At 41.1% G+C, this 23,456-nt stretch overlaps 1 protein-coding gene across 9 annotated transcripts; it reads left to right on the top strand.

Annotated features, from left to right (window-relative positions):
- Window positions 1-22,149, top strand: picalmb (phosphatidylinositol binding clathrin assembly protein b). 9 transcript variants are annotated; one of them, XM_069668255.1, is made up of 23 exons: window positions 1-549; window positions 6,598-6,740; window positions 6,833-6,908; window positions 7,002-7,104; window positions 8,591-8,684; window positions 8,847-8,958; window positions 9,061-9,167; window positions 9,244-9,285; window positions 10,328-10,413; window positions 10,623-10,746; window positions 11,637-11,764; window positions 12,069-12,169; window positions 12,349-12,501; window positions 12,890-12,973; window positions 14,769-14,861; window positions 15,063-15,173; window positions 16,769-16,885; window positions 16,986-17,016; window positions 17,102-17,201; window positions 17,309-17,368; window positions 18,624-18,728; window positions 19,119-19,224; window positions 20,661-22,149. In XM_069668255.1, exons 1-22 carry the CDS (start codon window positions 420-422, stop codon window positions 19,209-19,211), a joined length of 2,193 nt encoding a protein of 730 aa, XP_069524356.1. In that variant the 5' UTR covers window positions 1-419; the 3' UTR covers window positions 19,212-19,224; window positions 20,661-22,149. The 9 variants fall into 9 exon arrangements, with proteins under 9 accessions (XP_069524356.1, XP_069524355.1, XP_069524359.1 ...); XM_069668254.1 differs by having other exon boundaries at window positions 11,631-11,764; XM_069668258.1 differs by lacking the exon at window positions 12,890-12,973 and having other exon boundaries at window positions 11,631-11,764.
- Window positions 22,150-23,456: the final 1,307 nt, after the last annotated feature.

The raw sequence follows: 23,456 nt of genomic DNA, 5'->3' as shown, positions 1-23,456 counted from the left end.
AGGAGGAGGAGGAGGAGCGGCGAGCGGCGGCGGAGGAGGCAGGCGAGCAGGCAGGCAGGGATCCGGTGTGCCACATCGGGATGAGAGCAAGACAGAGACCCGGGTCGGATGAGTCAGCGAGCGGACCCTGCAATCCCTGAGATCTGAATGAGAAAGCCGGGACAAAAAAGAAACAATCTAACATTTTTTTTTGATTGTTGTTGTTGATTCCGCTTCTCTTTATTCCGCCCTCCCCTGGTCCGCGTCTGCCATAGCCTGGTTTTGATTTTATTCCCACCAAGCCGGGGGAAAGAAAGGGGGGGTCCAGCCGGTAAAGGTTGCGGAGGAGGTGGAGGTTTTATTTTATTTTTTAAAGCTCGACACAAACCTAAACGAAGCGCTACATTTTTACGCCTTTTGTGTGCTACATTGAAGCGAAGATGTCGGGCCAGAGCATTACGGACCGGATCACCGCAGCCCAGCACAGTGTAACGGGATCCGCCGTGTCGAAAACAGTATGCAAGGCCACCACTCACGAAGTCATGGGTCCGAAAAAGAAACATTTGGACTGTGAGTATCGTTTTATAAACCAGCAGTGTTCAAGTTAAATCACCGCAGGCTTTAAACGCCGCTTTGACTGGCTGAGTTATGGCGCTGGAGGAGCTACCAGGCCTCAAAGCCTCAGGACAGGCTCAATGCTACTGCTTGAATATGTCAGGGGAGATTATATTGTTTTAACATCGAGGACAGGCCTTGTTGACAGAGAGCTGAACATAATTAAGAGGGTTTTAAAGCTGTAGCAGCCTTTTACATGCTTGTAAATACTATTTCTGGTCATGAATAGCTGTCATATTAGCATGTCTAGCTGTCTGGTTTTGTTCAATCCGCTTCCTTGTCGTCATGTTTCTCATATTTACTCGTTTTTTTACAGCTTGAATGTTTAGCCAACTTGAACACAAGGCTAATACCTGCCTTTTCTGATTTGTTGCTAGCAGGAAATGCTATAAAATCAGTGTAAGCAGGTGGGCCCCCTGCCCTCACAGGCCCTGAGTTAAAGCTAACATTAACAGGACTGCTTTTAAATCACCCCCATGAACAACATCTCCCATCTTGCTGCACCTGCAGCAGCAGGACAAGTGTGTCTGTGTCAGCTCAGGCTTCATACTGAAGTAATGTGACACCTGCTGTGTCTCATTGGGGGTCGTGGTGCTTTACAGACAATGAGGCGACACTGTTAAGGGCAAAAATCACAGTTTATGGTTGAGGTTTGTGAGGTGAAACAAAAGAGGAAGTTCCCCTCCTCACTTCCTTATTAAGGACACCAGACAGACTCCTGTATGAAACCTGACGTTAGCAAAACGGCTTAAATCCTGGTGTTATCATTAGTCTGATGCACTCACAGTCAGAGGAGTCATGTCTGTCTGAGATTTAGTGGAAGATTTTCTGCATATCGATCTGCTTTGCAAATGCAGGATGGCAGTAATGAGAGCAGTTTTATGAAGGCTCTGCATCATGGTAAAAGTTCAATAACAGACCAGGAAGTTGTATATTCAGACTCAAGACTCATTATAACGGTCCTTCACCTGTTGTGCTGCTCATGAGACTCCCCTGAGGTAAGATGAGTGAAAGTTGGCAGAGTGACACTCTTGTTGGCTCAGCACAGACGCTGACGTGCCTCCATACGCACAGAACAGTATATTATTACCTTACATAATTACACGTTGCCCTCTCGGTTTATGTTGAAACATAAATTATGGTGATCGACAGGAGGAGGCTAACACAGCAGAAAGTTAGTTTTATAAGTTTAATGGATTCTTGTTGGCCTAAGGTCCTCTCTTGACAAAATTGAAGCTATTACTCTTTCTAATTTGTTACAACATTATGAGGAACTTTTATGACTTTGGTAATGAGTTGACAGTAGAGGGAAGATAATATCGTAACATAATTATCTTTTGAGGGAGTAAAGAGAAGGTGTTTTTAAAAATGGAGGAATGCACAATTAAGGCTGGACATGGCTTCAAATATTAGGGCTAATATGATGCATGCATGACACATTTTTCTATTGCATCACTGTTAAAGATATCAACTTTTTGTTTCACCGAATGCTTCTTCCATTTAACAAAAGTTGCTTAACTTCTCAAATGCAAAATGTTGTCTGAACACGCTCGATTTTTCAATAACTTCCAAAATTTGAGATAAAAGTATCAATATCAGCCTCAATAATCCTGCTTTCATCAGGCAGTACTTTACAGTTTTCAACACTTGCTGCACTGGACGCGTCTTTGGTAGCGCAAACCATTATTTCAGTTTGATTCCCAGCCTCTTGCATGACAAAAGTGGGCAGTATTGTAGTGTTAGGGTCATTTTTGAAACTTCCAACATTTCTCTCAATCAATTCCTGAATCATTTGGCCTTAGAATATGGCGAAGGACCATTAACATATAAGGTGATGTCTTTATAATGTCTTTTTAAGAGTTTAAAACCTGTAGATTTTCAGTTTACTGTCAAATAAGACGAGGAAAACATCAAACCTAAACTTCTGAGCTGAAACACGAGAGCTAAGCTTGATGAACAACTTCATCTAATTACCCACTTTTTGATTTCACAACATGACGAAAGCAATATCTGTAAGTTACCTTAGTTTGATATTTTAAACACATTTTGTTAAATACAAGCAGTCCTACATAAAACGTGCTCTAAAAATAAGCAATACTTAATTTAAATGGAGCGTCTGATGAAAGATTAAAGTTCCTCTGTGGAGTTTTCTTGTCAACAACAGTTGTGTGGATCCCTCAGCTCCAAATAATCTGTTGATCATATTTACTTCCTGATGAAACACTTCTGTTTTGAAGTCTTTTAAATCTAGATTTGTTGACATCGTGTTCACTGTCTTGTAATCTTTCTCTTCTTTGCCTTTGCCTGCTCATTGCTGCATACCTTGATATGTTATCACTACCTGTTGATCAGAGGAATAGGGTCAGAATCTCCACAGGGGCCCTTTTAAGTTAATAACATTGTAAATCTGACCTGCCAACAAACACCCCATAAAAACTGACAAACATTTATTGTTACCTACCTCTGCTACTTTGAGGATACCCGGGTCAGTCGGCTGAGAAACTTCTGACCTTCTTTACACTGAAACCAAACAGTTTCAAGGTTTCAGTCCAGTCTGACACAAAATGAGTGCAATAAATCAATATTATACAACAGTTTGTCCCGACCAGGTAATCTGATTGGATAAGAGGCATTCCATGAGTGCTGATATAGAAAATAACATCACTGGGACTTTTCACTCTGTGTATCACTCCGCCTCAGACAGATGTTCTGAATACTGTTAATTAACATTACAGCAGACTAATGCAAGTCCACATTAATCAAGCTGAAACCTCTGAATCACACAGCAGACTCTTCTTTCACTGGTTGATGATAAATTAAAACAAACAGATAAATGTACATGATAACAAACAGCTGATCTGTAGCTTGTAGCTGTGTCCCAATCTGCAAGCTGCAGCCTTCAAAGGACGTATTTGAAGGCTGATTGCGTCACAGCGGCGCGTCGAAGGCTGTCCCAATTCAAAGGCTCCTTCAGATGCGGCTGACAAATGCTTCCTCCTTTTCCCGGGCCACAAAGGATCCATTGGTTGCCTCCTTCGTGGCCCGACAAATCCCCACATTCATTGCGCGCCAATTCAAACTAGATGGTGAACCATCAAGCGGGCCGAGGAATACACTTCTGAATGTAAAACTTTTTTGTTTCAACTCAATCGAAAAGCTAGCGACACGAATGTAAAAACAAAAACAAAAGGGCCCTTTACAAAAATTACCTTTTTAAAATATTAAGTGTAGTTACGTGACGTTAGTTATGCTAGCTAGTTAGCCCAATAGCTACCTGTTACTAGGCGACAGGAGCGGCGTTTGGGGACGCAAGGGTAAGGGCGGGAACAGCTGGTGACGCAAACAGGAAATCCTCCATAGACCAGACTGTCTCATGTCAGCTCGGCCTTAGTGCTCTACACAGGCTACGAATGACGAATCCTCCATGGACCGCCTCCTTCGAAGGCTGCAGCCCCTGGATTGGGACACAGCTTCAGAGTGCAGGAGCATGTTTGGGTTGCTTGGCAACAAAAGTCCAGTTTCAGTGGTGGAATTTGAGTTGGTGGAGCATAAAGTAATCTGTTGATTATTACTTTTTACTAATATTTGCTGCTCTTATAATTGTTGTATAAAAGCAATATCACACTAATATTATTGATAGTGTCATATACTTTAATATTTCTCTTTTAGCAGCGCATTATAGGACAATATGAGCATAATTAGTGATGGTATTTCACAGAAGAATGTCTATATCAATAGTTTCAAGCAAAGTAAAGACAATCAAATTGACATTTTCTTGGCGTTTATTTAATATTGGAAATTATAAATATAAACCACATTAATCAGAGCATATTTTAACATATTTTTAATCACATCCTGAATTGATTAATTGTGATTTGTATTGATTCCCTCCTCAGAACAAAGCCTAAACTTCTTCTTTAATTAGACACCCTGTTAAGCAGCATCATGCACCGTCATGACTGTTACATGAATCCATCTGTGTCCCATGAATTAATCACATCTGAAATCATTAATGTCAGGCACTGTGCATGTTAAGTGGGCTGATAGTAACATGACAGTGCTGTCAGTGTTTCCTCCTCCACCATATTCCTCCCCCTCCTCCACCTCCTCCCTCCTCGTCTCCTCTCCTCTCCGTCTTCGTTCATCCACCCATGCTAACTGCTGCTCCTCTGGAAGGTTATCCTGTCCTACTTCTCGTCCCCCGCCTTTACAAAAGTCAAATATAGGACAGAACGGGAGGCCCAGTTCCCCGTCAGTCTGATCACTGCTGTGAATGGCAGGTCGCTTTCACTCACATCACTGAACCACACATGGGTGCAGGAGGAGCATATGATGAGCGGAGGAAGTGGGACATCTTAATGCTCTGCACTTTGTGTCGGTTTGTTAAAAGGATGTTTTGTTGCCATTAGCAATTAAAATGAACAAAGTGCTGTTTCCACTTGAGCTGCAGCGATGCCTGATTGTAAGATGATTAACAGATTATATGTTAATGTTATGCAGAAATTATTCGTGTTTATGATACTGTTCCCTCATTTTTACTGACAGAGTATTTGTGTAGAAAAACTTATTAGGTTATATTTGTTATTTAAATTATTATAAGGTACATATAGGTCTGTCACTAATGATAATTTTTCACCTTCAGCTGTTTATACAATGAAATGTTAGACGTGAAAAATGGTTCCCAAAGTCTGAACTGTAGCCACCATTAGAGACATTGAAGTCATGTCTAGTGTAATAGTTTGGCAAATATGGGGGCTGTATAATAAGTTAACAATGAATTACATACATAATTAACATGTAAACAACATAGTGTCATATTTTTACGGGGAAAAAACTGGCCAAATGTAGAGATATAAAACGGTTAAATCAACAAATAAAATAAAGACAAATTGAAGGATTTTTTTTACCAAATATAGAAGCTAAATTAGTTACTTTACTATTGTCATAAACAGAAGCTGCAAGTCCACATATTAAATAATCTGTATTGCCATATGTGCCTCATAAATAACTTAAAAAGAATCAATTATTCAACAAATGATCAGCCAAATTTTCAGTATGGCTCGGCCCTCGTTGAAGGCAGTTTTCCATTAAACCGGTTGAGTCATGATGTGTTTGATCAGACCGACAGCACTGAAGCTTTACAGCTTTTATTTTAATAATGTTGGTGTTTATATAATGTAGAGACGCATTTCTTCAGCAGAGATAGATCGACCTTTACTGTCTTTGCAGTGCATAAGTACAGTACAATGAAATTGGATGGCTGTCCTTACCGGTGCAGAGATCTATAAATAAATTTAAAAACATTATTGCACATTTGCACCCTCCTTAATATTGCACACACCCATATTGCACATTTGCTGGTGTTCCATTCAACACGTTCTAGTTTATATAGACTAAAAACCTCTTTGAAAAACATCCACTTGTCTATACGGATGAGAAACAGTCGGTGTTTTAAGTTTAGGATTGGCTGCTGCTGCTCACAGGTTCAGACATGTGACCTGTAATGGAGGACACGAGCATGCGTCACGTCACAGCCTGTTTTTGGCTCCGACTTCTATAAATGAGTTTGAGCATCTGTGGTCACTTTTTCATAGAAGGCAGCAGGTGTTCGTCTGCTCACCAGCTCAACTCGGGGCCTGTTAGACAACCAACGCTCAGTAAACGGGGTCATCTGTGAGTCAACATGTGTCCACAGATGAACACTGTCTGCCGAATAAAGGTTAAAATGTTTCACCGTAGAAGAAAGCACGGATACAGTTTGATACTGAAACTTTCAGGTTAGACCTGAAGGCAGCATAAATATATATGTTATGGTATTGGTACACTTAAAGATGTTTGTGTTTCATGTAATATTTGATCTAAACTGGGTGGATTATTTAATATGACAGCCAAATATATCAATCCTGTGCATCTTTGTATGGAGTCAAAGTGTGACAAATACATATCCTTTTGATGATCAGCTGAACCTCACCATCTCCCGAACCTCTCCTCTTTTCCTTCCAGATTTGATCCACTGCACCAACGAGATGAACGTCAACATTCCCCAACTGGCGGACTCGCTGTTCGAGCGGACGACCAACACCAGCTGGGTGGTCGTGTTCAAGTCTCTTATCACCACACACCACCTCATGGTGTACGGCAACGAGGTGAGACCACGCAGCACACACACATTATGCTTTAAAAACACGGTAAACCGGATGAAGTGCGTCATCATAACGCGTTTTTTTCTCTCCCGCAGCGTTTCGTCCAGTACCTGGCTTCAAGGAATACACTTTTCAACCTCAGTAATTTTTTGGACAAAAGTGGGCTACAAGGTAACTCTTTGTTTCTTTTAGCACCATTTAAAATGCACCTGTAAATGTGTTCATTCTTAAAGTAAATTTTCCTTCTGCTGTTTTACCTTCCAGGTTACGACATGTCCACATTTATCAGGAGGTACAGTCGATACCTGAACGAGAAAGCTGTGTCATACAGACAGGTTGCCTTTGACTTCACTAAAGTGAAACGAGGGTAAGGACTAAACCTCTGTGCTCCATAACTTTCCCTGTTTACATGTATATGAAATAGGGCTGAACCATTTTGAAAAAATATCTAATTGCACTTATTTTGACCTAATATTGCAGTTTCGATATGATTTGCAATATTAAAGGGAAAGTTAATTTTTACATCATTATTCTCATTTTCATTGAAAAACATTAAAATGATTATGGTGTGATTTTTGCTTGAATCTGTACTAAACAAAGAGATCTGATACGTCAGCACAACATTTAAATAAAATGGTATTTTGACACACATTTCACCTTTAACAAATATTGCATCCTGCGATTTGAAAATTGCACTCGGCCATTTTGCGATTTTGATAATGTTTTGATTACCGTAAACTCCGGAATAGTCCTTGTAACACAAGTATGACACACACTAGGTTTTGACCTCGTCTTGTTTTCATTTGAAACACATTCAAAACACACACTAGTTATAGCCTACCATCTGTTTTCGCCATGTTAAGTTTTGCTAGCGGTGTGCTAGCTAGCATCCTACGTTAATGTTGATTGTTGTGAGGATGGCGGCTACACTGGCGGTCACAACGCCGCATGTCCATGACGAAGCTTTAGCTAGATTATAGCACCATCGTCTGGGTAAAATACCGTCACACAATAACATACCTCTCTCTGCATTTTATACTGGTATATTGGTCACACTGGTATAAAGGACGCAGCCCACTTTTTAGATGAAAAAATTTAGAGTGCGTCTTATACTCCAAACTTTACGGTAATTGTTCATCCTTAATGTGCAAATGTGTTAATATCCTGAGTATTTTAATATTTCATTAACGAATTGTTTGGTCTGAAAACAAGCAAAGAAAAGTTACAAATACACAGATGCCAAGGTGATTTTTTACAATAACCAAAGATATTAAATATACAGTAATTAAAAAAACAGAAAGCATTAAATCATTATTTCATTGAATCTAATTTAATCACATTTTTGACAAGGAAAAAAAAGCACCTTTTTTTTAATTTTTCCTTGTGAAGAAACTTAAATAATTATTTAAGCCCAATTTTAACTCAAATTTCTTTAAGACCTATTTTAAAGAATCACATTGTAAAAGAAAAGGAAAAAAAAGAAAAAGCAGAAAATGCAAAACTAGAATCTGAAATATCAATTGCAATTTCTGTGATTTTCAATATTTAAAAGAAATAGTGGTATTTCTGTGATAGTGGAAGCTGTGATGTCAAAGGTGTGAGGCCTTGTTGCTTTTCTTTAACATATTTGATAGTAATCTAAATATATTTGGGTTTTTGACCATTGATCCGACATAACAAGATCTTTGGAAAGAGTTGACTATAAAAATGTTAAAGTGTTGCAGACCATCACTCACGCTTTCAAAGGAGTCAACAGTCTGTTTTCATGTCTTATTAGCTGCTCTGCTTTGCTCATCAATCTCCCCCTCTCTCTGTCTCCCCTCCATCTTCCCTCCCTCCGTGTGTCCGCGCAGAGTGGACGGCGTAATGAGGACCATGAATACAGAGAAGCTGCTGAAGACCATCCCCATCATTCAGAACCAGATGGATGCCCTGCTCGATTTCAATGTGAGTTTGAGGTGATGCCTCCTGCCGCTCAAGTAGTAAGAAGCCGCTCGTCTGGAGTAAACAGATTGTGCCGCGGCTGTCGGATGCATTATCTTTGTTCGCATCCATACAGGCGTTGTTTTCCTACGTCCCTCTAAGACAAATGTGATTGCTTTCCCTCAGGTCAATGCCAACGAGCTGACTAATGGAGTCATCAATGCAGCCTTCATGCTCCTCTTCAAAGACTCCATCAGGCTGTTTGCTGCTTATAATGAAGGCATTATCAACCTGCTCGGTAAGCCCTCCAGAACCACTCTCACTTCTCACCTTCGCTTTGTCCTCTGCTCATTTTATCCCAATACTTTGTGGTTGCTCATTTCTTTTTATCACTAAACAGAGAAATACTTTGACATGAAGAAGACTCAATGTAAAGAAGGTTTGGACATTTATAAGAAGTTTCTCACCCGAATGACTCGGATATCAGAGTTCCTCAAAGTAGCAGAGGTACGTTACTTTAAAAGTTGTTTGTTATTTTAATGCTGCAGCGACATGATTGTAACTTTCTTTTATCGTGTAACAGCAAGTGGGCATCGACCGAGGAGACATTCCAGACCTCTCACAGGTAAGAAATAAAGGTTTTCCACTCTTAACAGGACTTCTTCTTTTGCTTTCTTTCTCTTATTTCCAGCTCCTCTTTTTGCATTAGCGTTGTCTTTGTCCTCCTAGAGTTGAAAGCTACCGACACAAATGATCTTTGAAATAAGACACTCTGCATGTCGTCCTTCTCGAGCGCATGTCTGCCAGAGGAGGCGCTCTTCTTCTCCTCTTTCTTGTCCTGTTTCTTCTTCTTCTGTCTCTGCTGCTCCTCTTTTTCTTCTCCTTCTTTCTACAGTAAATAAAGGTGTTTCAAAGTAATCACTGTCTTTGCAACCCACTTAGTGACAGTTAGACTTTGGTAATTAAAAAATAAACACTCCTGTGCCAGACTGTGGGGACCAATTCTACATGAATATTTTACCCCGGGAGAGCTGCGGCTAAAAGGCGTTCCCCTCTGACTGTCACCACCTTTATATTCTGTATTTTCCCCTTATCTTTCCACTTCAGTTCACAGTTTGTGTAAGTACTATCATTTCACTCTTCTTCTATGTCCGTGACTTGCTTCAGTGTTGTCTTTTTGCATGCCTCTGCTCTGACTCTGTCTCCTACATCGTGGTGAAAAACAGTTGAAGGAAAAAACACTGGCTGTGGTAAATCCCGTTCACTTTTGGTCACGTTGTTGACGTGTACAAGCAGTGTAGCTCATCTCCCGTGACATGGCTGCCCCGTTGTGCTTAGACACGGACTATTCAACAACGGCAGGGTTGTTGAACGTGCCGTGGTGCAGTACGTCATCCCACTCAGATGTTACTCTCATCCAAAGTAGCTTTTTGGCTGGAATGCAGTCATCGATCAGTGGTGGGTAACTCACAACCCCAAACTATAGTGGGGCGAAATTTAACCTCCTAATCTGAGACATAAACTGGCCGTCTGCGCCTTTTGATTTGACAGTGTATTTAATGCTGATCTTGGTTGCCCACCACTGTCCTTACTGGTCTTGATGTCCATTCACACTTCATATTGTGTGTGTCAGGAACCTGCTGACTGTGTGTTTTCTGTCACAACAGGCTCCCAGTAGCCTCCTGGAAGCTCTGGAGCAGCACTTGGCCTCTTTAGAGGGCAAGAAGGTCAAAGACTCCACCGCAGCTAGCAGGTACGCTAATCCTCCCATCACCTTCTCTGAGTGAATCTCATCTTTTCCTTAAATCTTAGGCACTCTTTTTCACTTTTTCAAAGTGGGTTACAGATGACTAATAAGAACGCATTACAAATGCAGAAGTACATTATGAGACGAATGCACACAGGAAATAAAAATGCAGAAAATGTAATCAGTGTAGTGTTAATTTGCGTTTGTTCCTGCAGGGCCAGCACTCTGTCAAACGCGGTGTCATCGCTGGCCAGCACGGGGATGTCCTTCACTAAAGTGGACGAGCGGGAGAAGCAGGCGGCTCTCGAAGAGGAGCAGGCTCGACTCAAAGCGCTGAAGGTGGATTTGATGTTCACAAGCTTGACTCTTACTGGAAAATTTGGTGTATAAGACACTTTTAATTCATTTTGTTTTTCATCTAAAAAGTGGACTGTGTCTTATATTGCGGTGCAACCAATATACCAGAGTAAAATGCAGAGTGTTGAAATAACTTACACCTTATACACCTTTTTGCTAAGGTGCTAATCCGAAGAGCTTAGTTTCGTTCTCTACCTATGATGATAACGGTAATTACGACAGTGTTGCATGTGTCACGTCCACGGTTGGCTCTAGTTGTAACTCTTGATTTTCCTCGCTGACGCTCGCTTTCCTTTTTAGACTGTTTGCCTTCATCTGAGCGTCCAATTTGTTTCTTTTTCTTTGGATTTTCACTTATTGTTGAAGTTGTATCTGTAGTCATCCATCTTTTCTTTGTTTGTTCAGCCATAGTAGATTACTGTTTACTCGCAACACTTGAAGAGACCGGAAAAGCAGCCGCTTAGCTCCGCCTACCCTCTCTGGCAGACCAACCACTGCTGGGTGATGGAAAACGCGTCACTAACTGGGCGCCGCTTGTGATTTGTTTTCCGCGAATGTCGCCACAGACACCCAGTCTGTAATACTGCAAATGCAAAAGCTTTCATCAGTGGGCCATCGGCTCAATCACCATTGTGTTACCTCATTCTGCGATAGATGGTGACTTAACACACATTTATTTAAATGAAATTCTTTGAGATTATTACTTTAATAAATAGCTATAGAAAGCCTTTCTCCCCTCTGGGAGACCCCTAAAGCTGACTGCTTCTTATATTCCAGATTTTACGTTACTCGAACATTGAACAAACATGTTTCTGAGCATTGCTTTTGTTATTGTATGTTTGAATGAAATTTTCGCACTCACTCAGGAACAGAGGCTCAAAGAGCTCTCTAAGAGGCCCTCCTTCGCTACCACTGACACCTCGCCGATCTCCACCACCGGGGGCACCATCAGCACAGCACCAGCCATCGACCTCTTCTCCACACCCAGCTGCTCTAACGGGTAAAACTTGGATCTACACAGCGTGTCCCTCTTTATTTTTTTTGGCCACTTAAGGGCAGCAGAAACAAGTGAACGGAAAACATTGGAATATAATTGTATGTCCAGCGGTCACTCTCTTTTAGCTCTGCTTTTGGTCTCCACCATCTCCTTGGGGAAATGTAACAAAAAACCCTGCATTTTCACCGTGTTTGGGTCCATAAACACAGCTCAGTATTGTTTTATGAATACAGTTGATTTGACAGTTGATGTCAAAGAGTTTTTCTTAAAAAAAAACCAAACTACTTTCTTGCCTTTCTGTCTGCAGGGCGGTGAAGATGGAGAGCGACCTCTTTGACCTGCAGTCGACTTTCCAGCCCTCCATGCAGTCGGGCTCATCGGGGCTTCCAGTGGCCACAGCGTGGGCAGGTAAAGCTCTGCCTCCAACCAACACCTGTGTTCCAGGACTCTGGTGACCTGTTTGCATGCTCTCTCCTTCTTCTTGTTTTTGTCTGACTCTGATGCCCACCTCTTCCTCTCCACTCTGTTCTGTCTTTTTCCCCTCTTCTCTGTCTCTCTCTCTCTCTCTCTTTCCTCTGCCTGCATAGATCCTTTCACCTCTGCTGAAGCTGGAGATGATTCCATGCCAAACCTTAACCCTTTCCTCTCAAAACTCGTTGTCGATGCCACTCACTTACCTGTCGTGTCTTCAGACGGTGTTAGCTTTTCCTCTAGGACATCTGGTCATGAAATGTTTGGTGGTAACGACTCATTTTGTTTCTCCTCAAAGTCTTGTCGCTCGTTCATTTCTCTGTAGTCTCTTATTAGCATGATTATCTCGCATGTTTACTGTAGTTTGAATGTTGATTATCTGTCTGAATTCTCTTCTTCCTTTGTCTGTCTGCATAACACACCTCATCACAGATCATTACAAGCTTAAATTATCATGTTTTTTAATGAGAACTCCTTTATATCAACTAGGACCCTCCATGTCCCACCGTAGAGCCCATATACCCATTTTGCTTCACAGTTACCCTCCATCCTCTCTTTTTGATGAACAGTATGATGTTGTACTGTAATACAAACATGCCGTAGAGATTTAAGTTGAAACCTGTTCTTCTTTTACCAACACTATGTTTGATTCTCCAGATCGTTACAATCCCTTTATTGACACAAACTCATCCGTTTCAACCAATTACAAACGCACAGTGCGGATAGAACACTCCGTCTCAGGTACTACGATGGCTCTCCATCCCAGCCTATGTTTCCTGAGCCCTGGCAAACATAGGACCCTTTGAAATACCCCCCAGGGCTCTTAATGTCATATTCATGCTAGAAATGTGGACTTTAAGTAGAATTAAAGGAAAGTTTGACATTTTGGGAAACTACTTATTTGCTTTCTTTCCTAAAGTTAGATGACAGGATTGATCAAATTCTTCTTTTGGAGTAGCTTAGCATAATTTACAGTAAAAAAAACCAACTAATTTTTCTCACACTGGTGCTCTGTGCAGGTCCTCATACAGCCTCTGCCTGAAACAACCCCGTCAGCCCTGTCCCTTTAAGAAGCCCTGCCCCTCTGATTATAGGAATTTAAAAATGCACCTACGAACTCAAACATACAACATATAACTCATATTTTTTCTAGTTCAGCGTAAAAACCGCCATGATTGAGCAGTCCCTCCAGGAAGTTGCAAAGATCTTTGACCCCAAATTCGTGCAAATTCAACCAATTGCTGCAACTTTTTCTTGACCAATTACCCTATTTCCCCCGCGTGTGTGAAGTCATTTACGTCACCAAACTCGCTTCTTTGATATTCCAAATATTGATCCCCTGAGGTCTGCAGTGTATGAAAATCTGAGGGCATCTTTCAGCGTATTACTTACTTGTGTCTGATGTTTTGATGATGATTTCATTGTACAGTGAGATAGTAATCCCAGTCTCTTATCAATTGTACGATACTGCCGCAACAGCCGAAATAACCAGCAGAACAGCATAAATGTATTAAATATTGTGTAGATTCTCCCTTGCACATAGGCATAGAATGTGAATGTGCAGTTCGACATTTACTTTGTCATTCAATTTTTACTTATCTTATTTGACATCTTGACACAGAAGTTGACGCGAAGAGATGTCAGAATATAAACAGCTCGCTCAGCATATAGACAGCATTATTGGAGCGGTTTTCCCAGTTGCTCACAGTGGATGTATAACAAACTCAAAAAACATTGCACCTTTCATTGCAACTTTTTAAAAACCTGCCACAAATTCGGCATTTGTTGCCACAACAATCACATAAAAAGCCTGCGAAATCCAATTATTTAGTTACCAACACCCTGTTCTACATAGAACAACTACTGTTTACTTATTTTAACACAAATGCTGTAGCGGATTCACAACTTTCCACATTGACGGCAGCCATCTTGGTTTTCGAAATAGTCTCATCTGTGCTAGAACGCGCCCAATAGATAAACAGTTGTGATTGGCCTGACCTGAATATGGCTGGCTGGAAATCTGTTTAAACTGGAGGGACCAGGCGCATCCGCCAAGCACATAACCTGCTGTAACACCACAGCATGATGTTTTTTACACTTTTTTCTACAGTTAAACAAACAAGATTTATACAAACTTAAGGAACAGATCAGATTTCCCTCTGTTAACACTCTTTAAGCTAAGCTCTAGCCTCCTGCTTACTGTACAGACATCAGAGTGGTATCGATCTTCTCCTCTAACTCCAGTCAAGAAAGCATTGAAGTGTATCTTCCAATATATCTCACTATTCCTTAAACCCCTCCCTCTTTGGTTGCTACAATACTGTTCTGCACTGTTTTAAAGCCCTTAAATTAAACTTAAATCTCACAGAATTGAACATCTACTAAATTGTTAGCCTTGTTAGCTTTCTTCTTTCTGACTGTGTTGCTGTCTTTTCTGTCTCTCTGGCCTGGCCTTGAAATGCTCTTTTCCTTTTGCTCTCTTTCTTCCTCTTTCTCTTCTTCCTCTTCCTGCTTCCTGCTTCCTGTGGCGTGTCAGACTCCTTCTGTGGTCCAGTGTCCATTGCCCAGCACCTCCCACACCAGGCTCCATACCCCACTGAGCCCTCTACTGTAGCAGGTCTATTCAGAGGTAGAGTACTGGAGGCTCTCTGTAGCGTATTCTGGGGAGGAAACGCTGTGGTATTCAGCCCTCTTTTCTAGTAACCACAGATTAGTACATCAACGTTGTAATTACACTGGCTACAGCAGGGAGCAAAGTACAAAGATTGGTCTGTTTTTAAGTAAGTACTTTCTGTAACTGCAGCTCTCTTCTGTCTCCTCTCTTATGAAGGATACTCAACGCCACAGGCCCCTCCTCAGCAGTCAGCAGGGGGGCTCCAGGTGGACTTTGAGTCTGTTTTTGGAGCCAAAGCTACAGGCAGCAACAGCCTCAACTCTGATGGTGAGGATTTAGCTTTTTTTGACATTTTAGTTTTTATTTATTCAACTTAGTAGTTTGCAGACGAGGAGTCAAAAGCCAGTCTTGCACAAACAAGTCACTCAGCATGTTTAAATAAAGGAAAGCGGAACTGAAAGGCTTTACTTATATGGTCTACAGATTTTTAAGTCCATTATATTTCTCGAAGGAAACCACAATGAGTCAGCTCGAGGATTAGTCGCCTGAATAAATAAGAGGGAAGTCACGATATTAGACTGGTCCTGACGTCATGTACAGCTGAAACACCTGCAAAGCTCAACCTCGACTGTGCTAGAATAGACTGTTGTCTTCCCTGCGCTATTTTTACCACACCTCTGTCTGTGTCTGCAAGTGGCCCAAAAGTGCAGCATGTCAGTGTGTTTCTTTCTTTGTCCAGCGATGAGAGAAAATGGACCTCAGACCATTTCGATATTGCAGAAAAATCTAAGAAAGAAGACTGAAAAGCAGCTTTCTGACTCAGCCTCAGTACGGCATTGTAGCATGCGTGTGCGTCTAACTTCTTAGACCAGCTCCAGTCATGTTTTAAGAATATAAAATGTTCTGCTTGGAAATGATAAATTGTGTCTGATATGTTTTTTCTGCAAAATACGTTTAATTACCTTGTAAAAAGCCTGACAAGGCATCTCCTCCTTCTCCCTCATTAAAAATTCCAGAATCTGCATAGGCCCCGCCCACTGTGCACATGTCCAACCACCTCCTCCTCCGTGAAAACAAAACACGTCTCTGCCTTCATTTAGTGGCAACTTGTTGAAACTTAACTAGCTTGAAATGTAGTAATTAGGAGTAGTAAAGTCAACGCAAAAATTTCGATGACGGTTGCAGCTGACTCGTGCATCGCTGAAGTGGTTGCCATAGGTTACACATAATGATATGCATAGCGTCACCCCGTTCATTAACGGGATTGGCTCCTTAGGTTTGTGACGTCTCGAACCTGCCAATCTGAAAACGTGTTGTTCAGCCTGTCCTTGGTACACTGCACTTTAAAAGCAGACAGGCCCAGCCATGAAGATGACTGCTTATGTTGTCCCTGATACGTCTTGTAGCACATGAAGAACACCACATGGAGATGTTAACAAGGTTAAATCTTGATTTTCACTGGAGGAGGTCTTTAATAAATGTACACAAATTTCTTGCACAGTAGCTGTACAAACATATGTTTTTGTTGGTATCTGGGAGAGTGGTAGAGTGATTTTTGGGAACATCTCGCTCCTGTTCCTGTTGAGTTGGAATGGACTTATTGTATGTTGATTTAAGTGTAATGTAGCATAAAGCTAGCTTTTTTGGCTATTGTAGCAGTCCTCCAAATTCTCACACTGGCTTGCATCAGATTTAATTTTTTAAAGATGGAACATTAGACCATTTTGCTTCTCAAAAAAAGGTTGCTTTCTGTAATGTAGCTTAGGTTATTCAAGTTAAGGGCTCTTATCGCAGCTGAAGACTGAGCACTAATATGAAGGAGCGCAAGCCATGACCGTCTGCACTCATTTTCTGACTTTTCTTTAGTGTCTGTTATCTATAAAGGAAATGAACAAGTTTATTATCTCTGTATGTGTTGTCAGATATTACCGGGGGCATCTTGAAACCGACTCTTGCCGGCTCTAACCAGCCGCCCGGCCAGCTGCCAGAGAAGCTGGTGTCAGATGACCTTGACTCCTCTCTGGCCAACCTTGTCGGCAGTGAGTGTGATGCTTTGCTTTCAGCCGCTCTAATTTGAGTTGTTTGTCACAGAGCAAAATGATAGACACCTAACATCTACTCCTTAAATTCTCTCTCTAGACCTGGGCATCGGGAATGGCACGATGAAAAAGTAAGTGATGTACAGAAACAGCAGCAGCTTCGCGCTCTCAGGGAAGCTACAAGCCGGTGCTAACGTCAACTGTGTTAATCTGCAGTGACATCCACTGGAGCCAGCCGGGGGAGAAGAGAATGACCGGCGGCACCAACTGGCAGCCCAAAGCGGCGCCGACCACGACCTGGAACCCCGTCTCCATGGTGACACACTTTTTCTTTTCAATGTAGTGCTCCCGATTTCTGCCTCTGCTTCACTCCTGTCTGTATTTGTGTTATTAATTCTCACTGGACTGCTTGTGTCTCTTCAGCCTCCATCAATCATGGCCTTCCCTGCCACCACGCCCACAGGCATGATGGGATATGGCATGGTCAGTATAATGCCTAATAAAAGCATGTGTAGGTCTAGTAGAATTTGTGTAGCTTCTGTTCGGTTCATTTGAAGTAAAAGAAATAATCAGTTATTATATTGATGTGTGGAGAATTCCTTTGCTCTTTATTACTGTGAGAATTAATTAATTGCACTTAAACTGGGTCACTAAGAAGTTGTTTTCCTGTCATCAATATTCTCATAAGTTTTTTTATATATAAAATGAAAGGAGGGGGATTCTCAATAGTCTTAATTAAAACACACTCAGCTTATAATTATTGTACTTTATTGACAGGAACAAGGTTGTCTTTTTTTATATTTTTAATTTTGATATGAATAAAAACCTTGTTACAAAACCAATTTCACAAAAAAGTGGGAGGTATGCACATTATTTAGACAAATTTATGTAGCTATGATTAATCTTATAGAGTGGGTATTATGCTGTTTCACATTTTAAGATATTTAAGATATATATATAATGTTACAATGTTGGATGTCCAGACTAAACGTGGGTGAAGTTTCAAATCTGTAGGTCAAATATGTTGGAGTAATCCCCAGGCTTCTCAGCTCAGTCTGTAGGCTGCTGTGAACGCCAGGTTTCACACAGTTTTTTCTACACGCTGCACTTTGTGACGTCACAAAGTGCAGCCTCAGCGGGCTTCGGAGAGCTGGCCAATCAGAAGAAAGTGGGCTTGTAGGGGCGGGGTTTCTTAAAGGGATAGAGCTGACTTGAGTGGACAGAGGCTGTATGATGGCCTGCACAGAGCACTAGTGTGACAAAAATGAGTTTTTGTTAACTGTAAATGATGCTAAGCTACTCCACAGGTATCACAGAGTGAAATATGAAGCTTTGCATTAGCATAATACCCCCCCTTTAATGTTGATTTACAGTGCAACTTCTAACAGTCACCTAAGCTGCCCAATTTATGTTCATGAAAGCGGATGAAATGATGAAAGCTGATTAAATATGAGCAATTGTATAAATGATATTGTTATAAATTAAAATACGTCATTCTAATACAATTTTTGACTAAAAATGTATGTGACAAATGATCACTATTTTCTGACATATTACATACCTAATGATTAACATATATATATCAAAAAAACAATCAGCAGATTCACCCTCAATTCAAACAATCTTCACTCACTGCCGTCGTCACACATTCTACAAATATCGGCTGTAAATTTGTAAAGCAAATAACTGAAACACGTTACTGACTTAGCGTCTCTCCTCTCTGTGCAACACATCACAGCCTCCACAAATGGGCTCTATGGGGATGATGAATCCACCCACCATGATGTACTCGCAGCCTGTGATGAGGCCACCCAACCCCTTCGGCTCCGTGTCGAGTGCTCAGGTGGGTGCACGGCAGTCTGACTGCTCCACCGCGCTGCCGCACAATGAAGTCAGTATCTATTTGCGCAGTTATCAGGTTGAGTAAATAGGTGTATCCATTGTGCTGTGACGTGGACCATAATTAGTCACTGTGTAAGCTTTGCTGTCGGTGTGAATACTGCCGAAGATGATGACAGTTTTAACGATGAACCCTTCACTCTGTTGAGCTGAAGGGACAAAACTGTGAATCATCTTCCATGTTTTTCCCTGTTTTCCCCAACAACTCCTTTTATTAACCCTTCTGTCATACATCACAGCTTCTCCAGACTAATCTCATCCCTCCTCAGTCTCTGTACTGACTCTCTGACTTCTCCTCTGGTCCTCCTACCTCCTGTATTTCTTCCTGAAATAGCCCTCCGCAGCCTCTAGTCCTTCCAGCCAGAGTCCTCTCCGAGCCCCTGGACAGGACCCGTTTGCACACCTCTCTCTCAAGGATTTCTTGTAGAGCATCTCTTTAGGTACAGCATGCTCTCTGCTTGGGGGTGCACCTGCATGTGTTGCATGCCCAGTGCTTATAAAGCCCTATTGTTTCTTTGTTATCTTTGCATGTCTTCTCCATGTGATAAGATGTTTCATGTATTTCTCTCAATAATTTGGTTTTATTTTGCTCTTGTGTTGCTTGGATTTCTTGCTCTGTTTGATGGATTTACCACATCTTCATTAGCCAGACTCATTGTGACCTTTTGTTTTCCCACCGTCATCACATACTGCTTAAACCTGTTTTCTCCACACCCTTGTAATCACTGCTGAATTTAACTGACTGTTCACTAAACTCTGCCCCCCTAAATTACAGATATATACAAAGAGTCTTCCAATATTTAACCACTTACTGTTGACTTTGATCTAAATGGGCGCTGGCAGATTTAATAAGCTATAGCTACCTAGCTAATATAGCTAACGTTAGCTCTGCAGCACAAAGCAGCTAAATTACAGATATAGATATACAAAGAGTCTTCTAATATTTAACCACTTACTGTTGACTTGATCGAAATAAGTGCTGGCAAATTTTAGCTATAGCTACCTAACTAAGCTAGCTAACGTTAGCTCTGCAGCAGAGAGCAGCTAATGCTAGCTTAAATTCTGCTAGCCTCTAGAACCTTCTGAAATACAGGTAAAAATAATACACAGTTGTTACCACAAAATAATCCATTCAATTGATTGTATTCCTATTATTTTTGGCCTTTGAAGTAATGCTAGGTTGCTACGAGGTAGTAAGCTAGCTAGCCAGGCATGGGGAGCGTATCTCTGCTACCATGTTTCCCAGCTAAATATCCTCCTAATATTTGCATTAAGGAGACCTTTCAAATAGTTGGCAGCAGGTTTTTTTTGTTCAGTGTATGTTTTCACTGGATAAATATATTAAAATTACCAACCTACAGCATGTAACATGCTGTATGCTGGAGGTCATAGACTTTAAATATCTCCACAGTGGCTAAGTGGACCTTTCAGACTGTGTTTAAACGTCCTTCTCCTTTTGTTCTGTTGCACGTTGAACTGAAGAGATGCCCTCACCAATATTTTAAATGTTAGCTATCGTAGGACACTGGAAACATACAGACGACGCCCTGGGACATGCTAACTATTGCAGCTAACATTAAAGCAAATAAGCACATTCTTTTATCCATTCCTTATGCACTGTTTTTTTTTTGTTCTCACAGGCTTTTAAAGAACACAACCTTTTGGGTATTGCTATTACCACGGTCCCATGAACACTTCTTCAATCTAATTCAAAGCTTTAAAGACCTGCCGTGCCCACTTATGATTGCTAAGACTATGATTTGGCTAAAATGTTCTTTTGGGGGAAGAGTTAAGCGAACAGTCACTTATCGTATTAATTATTTCTGTTCTTATTTTAGCCTTTTCACTAACGTTGTCTGTTGCTTTTTTCTTGCAGATGCAGTTCATGTAATTTGAAGAAAAGTGTCTCTCGGAAGATGAAGCACTTAGCAGCAAAGCTTTGTCCTCGTTGCGGTCTAACTCTTCAGAGAAACATTCACACACACCCCCAAATACAGACATGTGAAGAACACAACGGTGCAACGACTGTCAGAACCAATGGTAACCATGTCCAAATGACGTTTGGCGATAGCTCACACCCATTATTCTGTAACTTGTCCAAGACGTCGAGTGATGCTGCTGTCTAAACCCCCCTTAAAGAGGATTCCTTATCCATTTTACAGTAATCTGTAAAGATAGTTCTGGGTGCGGAGAAACTTTGATGTTATGTATTTGGACAAACTGTGGCTGGATGTAAAAGGCTCGATGTTCAGCGGGGGAGGGGCTGGAGGGAAAGCGGAGCGCGGCCCTCCCCTTTCTTGATCCGATCATCAGTCATCCGTTCCCTACAGTTATTTAACTGTCACTAAGTAGTGATGCTAATGGCGTTTACACCTGTTTAGTTTTTGTCTTTTTTACCGTGTTTACAGTAGACATTCCTCGTGTGTTGTTTGTATTTATTTATGATTATTGGTTTAAGATTGGGGGAAAAATAATAATAATGTAAAATCTACAGTACATTGAACACCTGTGGGAGTGCTTCAGCATTAAACAAGGATCTCAGACTATCATTGAGAGGTAGAGATAAAAAATAGCTATTATATAAATTACACCTATTAAGCGGAATGATAGAGCACTAAATATTCTACGAGTTTTGTGTTAAGAAAATTTTTTACTAGATGAAAGATTTCACGATCTCCGTTGTACTTAAAGTGCAGGGGTTAGAGTATGAGTCAGTAAACAGTATATAGTCGATTCTGTGCCTAGGGTTTTTTGCAATGGATCAGTTTCCTGTCTAGTTGAAGAAAAAAAAAAACACGTCATCCACGAATCTGAAGCGTCGCACTGGGTGGTGGGCTCCATTTGCTTTAAGCTTGGCATGCCGTTGACTCACTGACCGTATTCAAGGCTGCCTTTACTCTGAATGTGAAAGAGTTGTCTTCATGTTGCACACATCTTTCCACACTACAGTTCCTCAGCGGGAGATTTGGGGGCGGGGCAAGGTGCGGGGCGGAGACGAGAGGAAGGAGTGTGTCTGCTTTTTGCTGGTTAGCCGTCGCTAAGCTAATGGTGGGGGGAAAAAGGGGGTCTCAGATTTGATGTAAAATAATTGTATAAAAGATCCAGAGGACCAGGAGCGGGGAGGAGGAGCACTGTTGATCGGTGCTCCGTGTATATAAAAACTGACTGTTCTTTAGGAGGTGAAAAAAGTGAAAGATGTATGAAATATGAAAGCAATTCAATCAAATTTGACTCTACCTAAGTTTGATTCAGGATATTCTCTGCGTTTGTCTCCGCAGATATTTTCTTTATGTAATTAGAACGTGTAGCAGACAATGACTGAAGTCTTTTCTTTCTTTTACAAATAAAGAGCAGCTTCCACAAAACACTGGTCATGGATTACTTGCAGGTAACGTGAAAACAATTGGAATTCTTTTTTTGGAGGAACAGAATATACTTTTTGGTTTAGACTTCATGGACAGTTTTTACAACATGCAAGCTACTCTTGAGGCAATACATATTTGCAGTATTAAAATAAACGCTAATTAACACCTTTTCTCACTTTATGTGTCTGATAAAGTTGTTTCCAAAACCTCAAGTGGGATCTAAAAGAAGCCTGCTAGGCATGGCTGGATTACACTGCTTAGGTAGGCCCTGCTTCAAAAATTACCCTTTATTCCCTCTGTTGAACCTCAGGTTCTCCCTCTCAATTTTGATGACGTAAATCTTTCCAGAAACCAAAGTGGTCGATATTTTTTAGCGGCAAATTACTTAAGAAATGTGCACCTTTAAGGTCAAATAAAGAAAATGCCTTTAAACTTCTGAACCAGGACCCACCTTAAAGACAAAGGCCTCACGATCAGGTGCACAGCAGGACAGATTTTAGGGCTCTTGTCCTGTCAGTTGATATTGGTCTTTATTAGTGCATATTGCAAGACAAAATTAGTGTCAGTCAAATCAACACAAACCAAATGCTATGAAGTAAATCTGTTATTTTGAGGAGGCCTGCTCTTGGTAGGCTAATCCAGCCTTCTGAGGGGTTATAACAAAGTATTTGTATTAATCCTTTAATATAAGGTTTGTTTTCTCCAGGCTTTCTCAAACACTTTATTTTGCTTTATTTATGTGTTTAGGGGCTTAAATGTTCTTGTGTCTTTTAATCACATGCACAACAGTTAAAATGAGCTGGCAGCATATTCTTCAAGTAGATAAACACCTTTTAATACCAGAATTTGGAGGGAAGTATTCCACATGGAGATCACAAAGTAGGTCACCAGAATGGATTTCCAGATTCTGACACAGTCTGGTTTCCAGCTGCTATTATATCTTCTCTTTCTGGTCTGAACAACAACAAACCAGGAGGTGGTCCGGTGTTAAAAACCACTTGAGGTGCCCCTTAACGCATGTCGTCACATCAGGGTCACAGTGTGAATATTATGTCCTCTGAACACTCATTTGGCCTTCACACTGTTATTTGTATCGTGTTTTATGAACATGTAATTGCTGTTTGACATGCTTCAGGCTCTGTTCGCCTGTGGGGATGTTCACACCCTTTTGTCAAACACACCGATGAGATCAACCTGTGGGGACTGAGGACACCTGGTGGACGCTGCCTGCTACTACACCCTACATCTGTTTAATAAAAAAGAAAGAAAGAAAGTAGCCTACAGCTTACATTTCGAACAAAAATGAT

This window comes from Semicossyphus pulcher, unplaced genomic scaffold, assembly GCF_022749685.1.
Source record: "Semicossyphus pulcher isolate SPU_LCO1_2020_fin unplaced genomic scaffold, fSemPul1.0.p SCAF_19, whole genome shotgun sequence".
NCBI classification, from domain to species: domain Eukaryota; kingdom Metazoa; phylum Chordata; class Actinopteri; order Labriformes; family Labridae; genus Semicossyphus; species Semicossyphus pulcher.
This window is presented reverse-complemented; position numbering and strand designations above follow the sequence as displayed.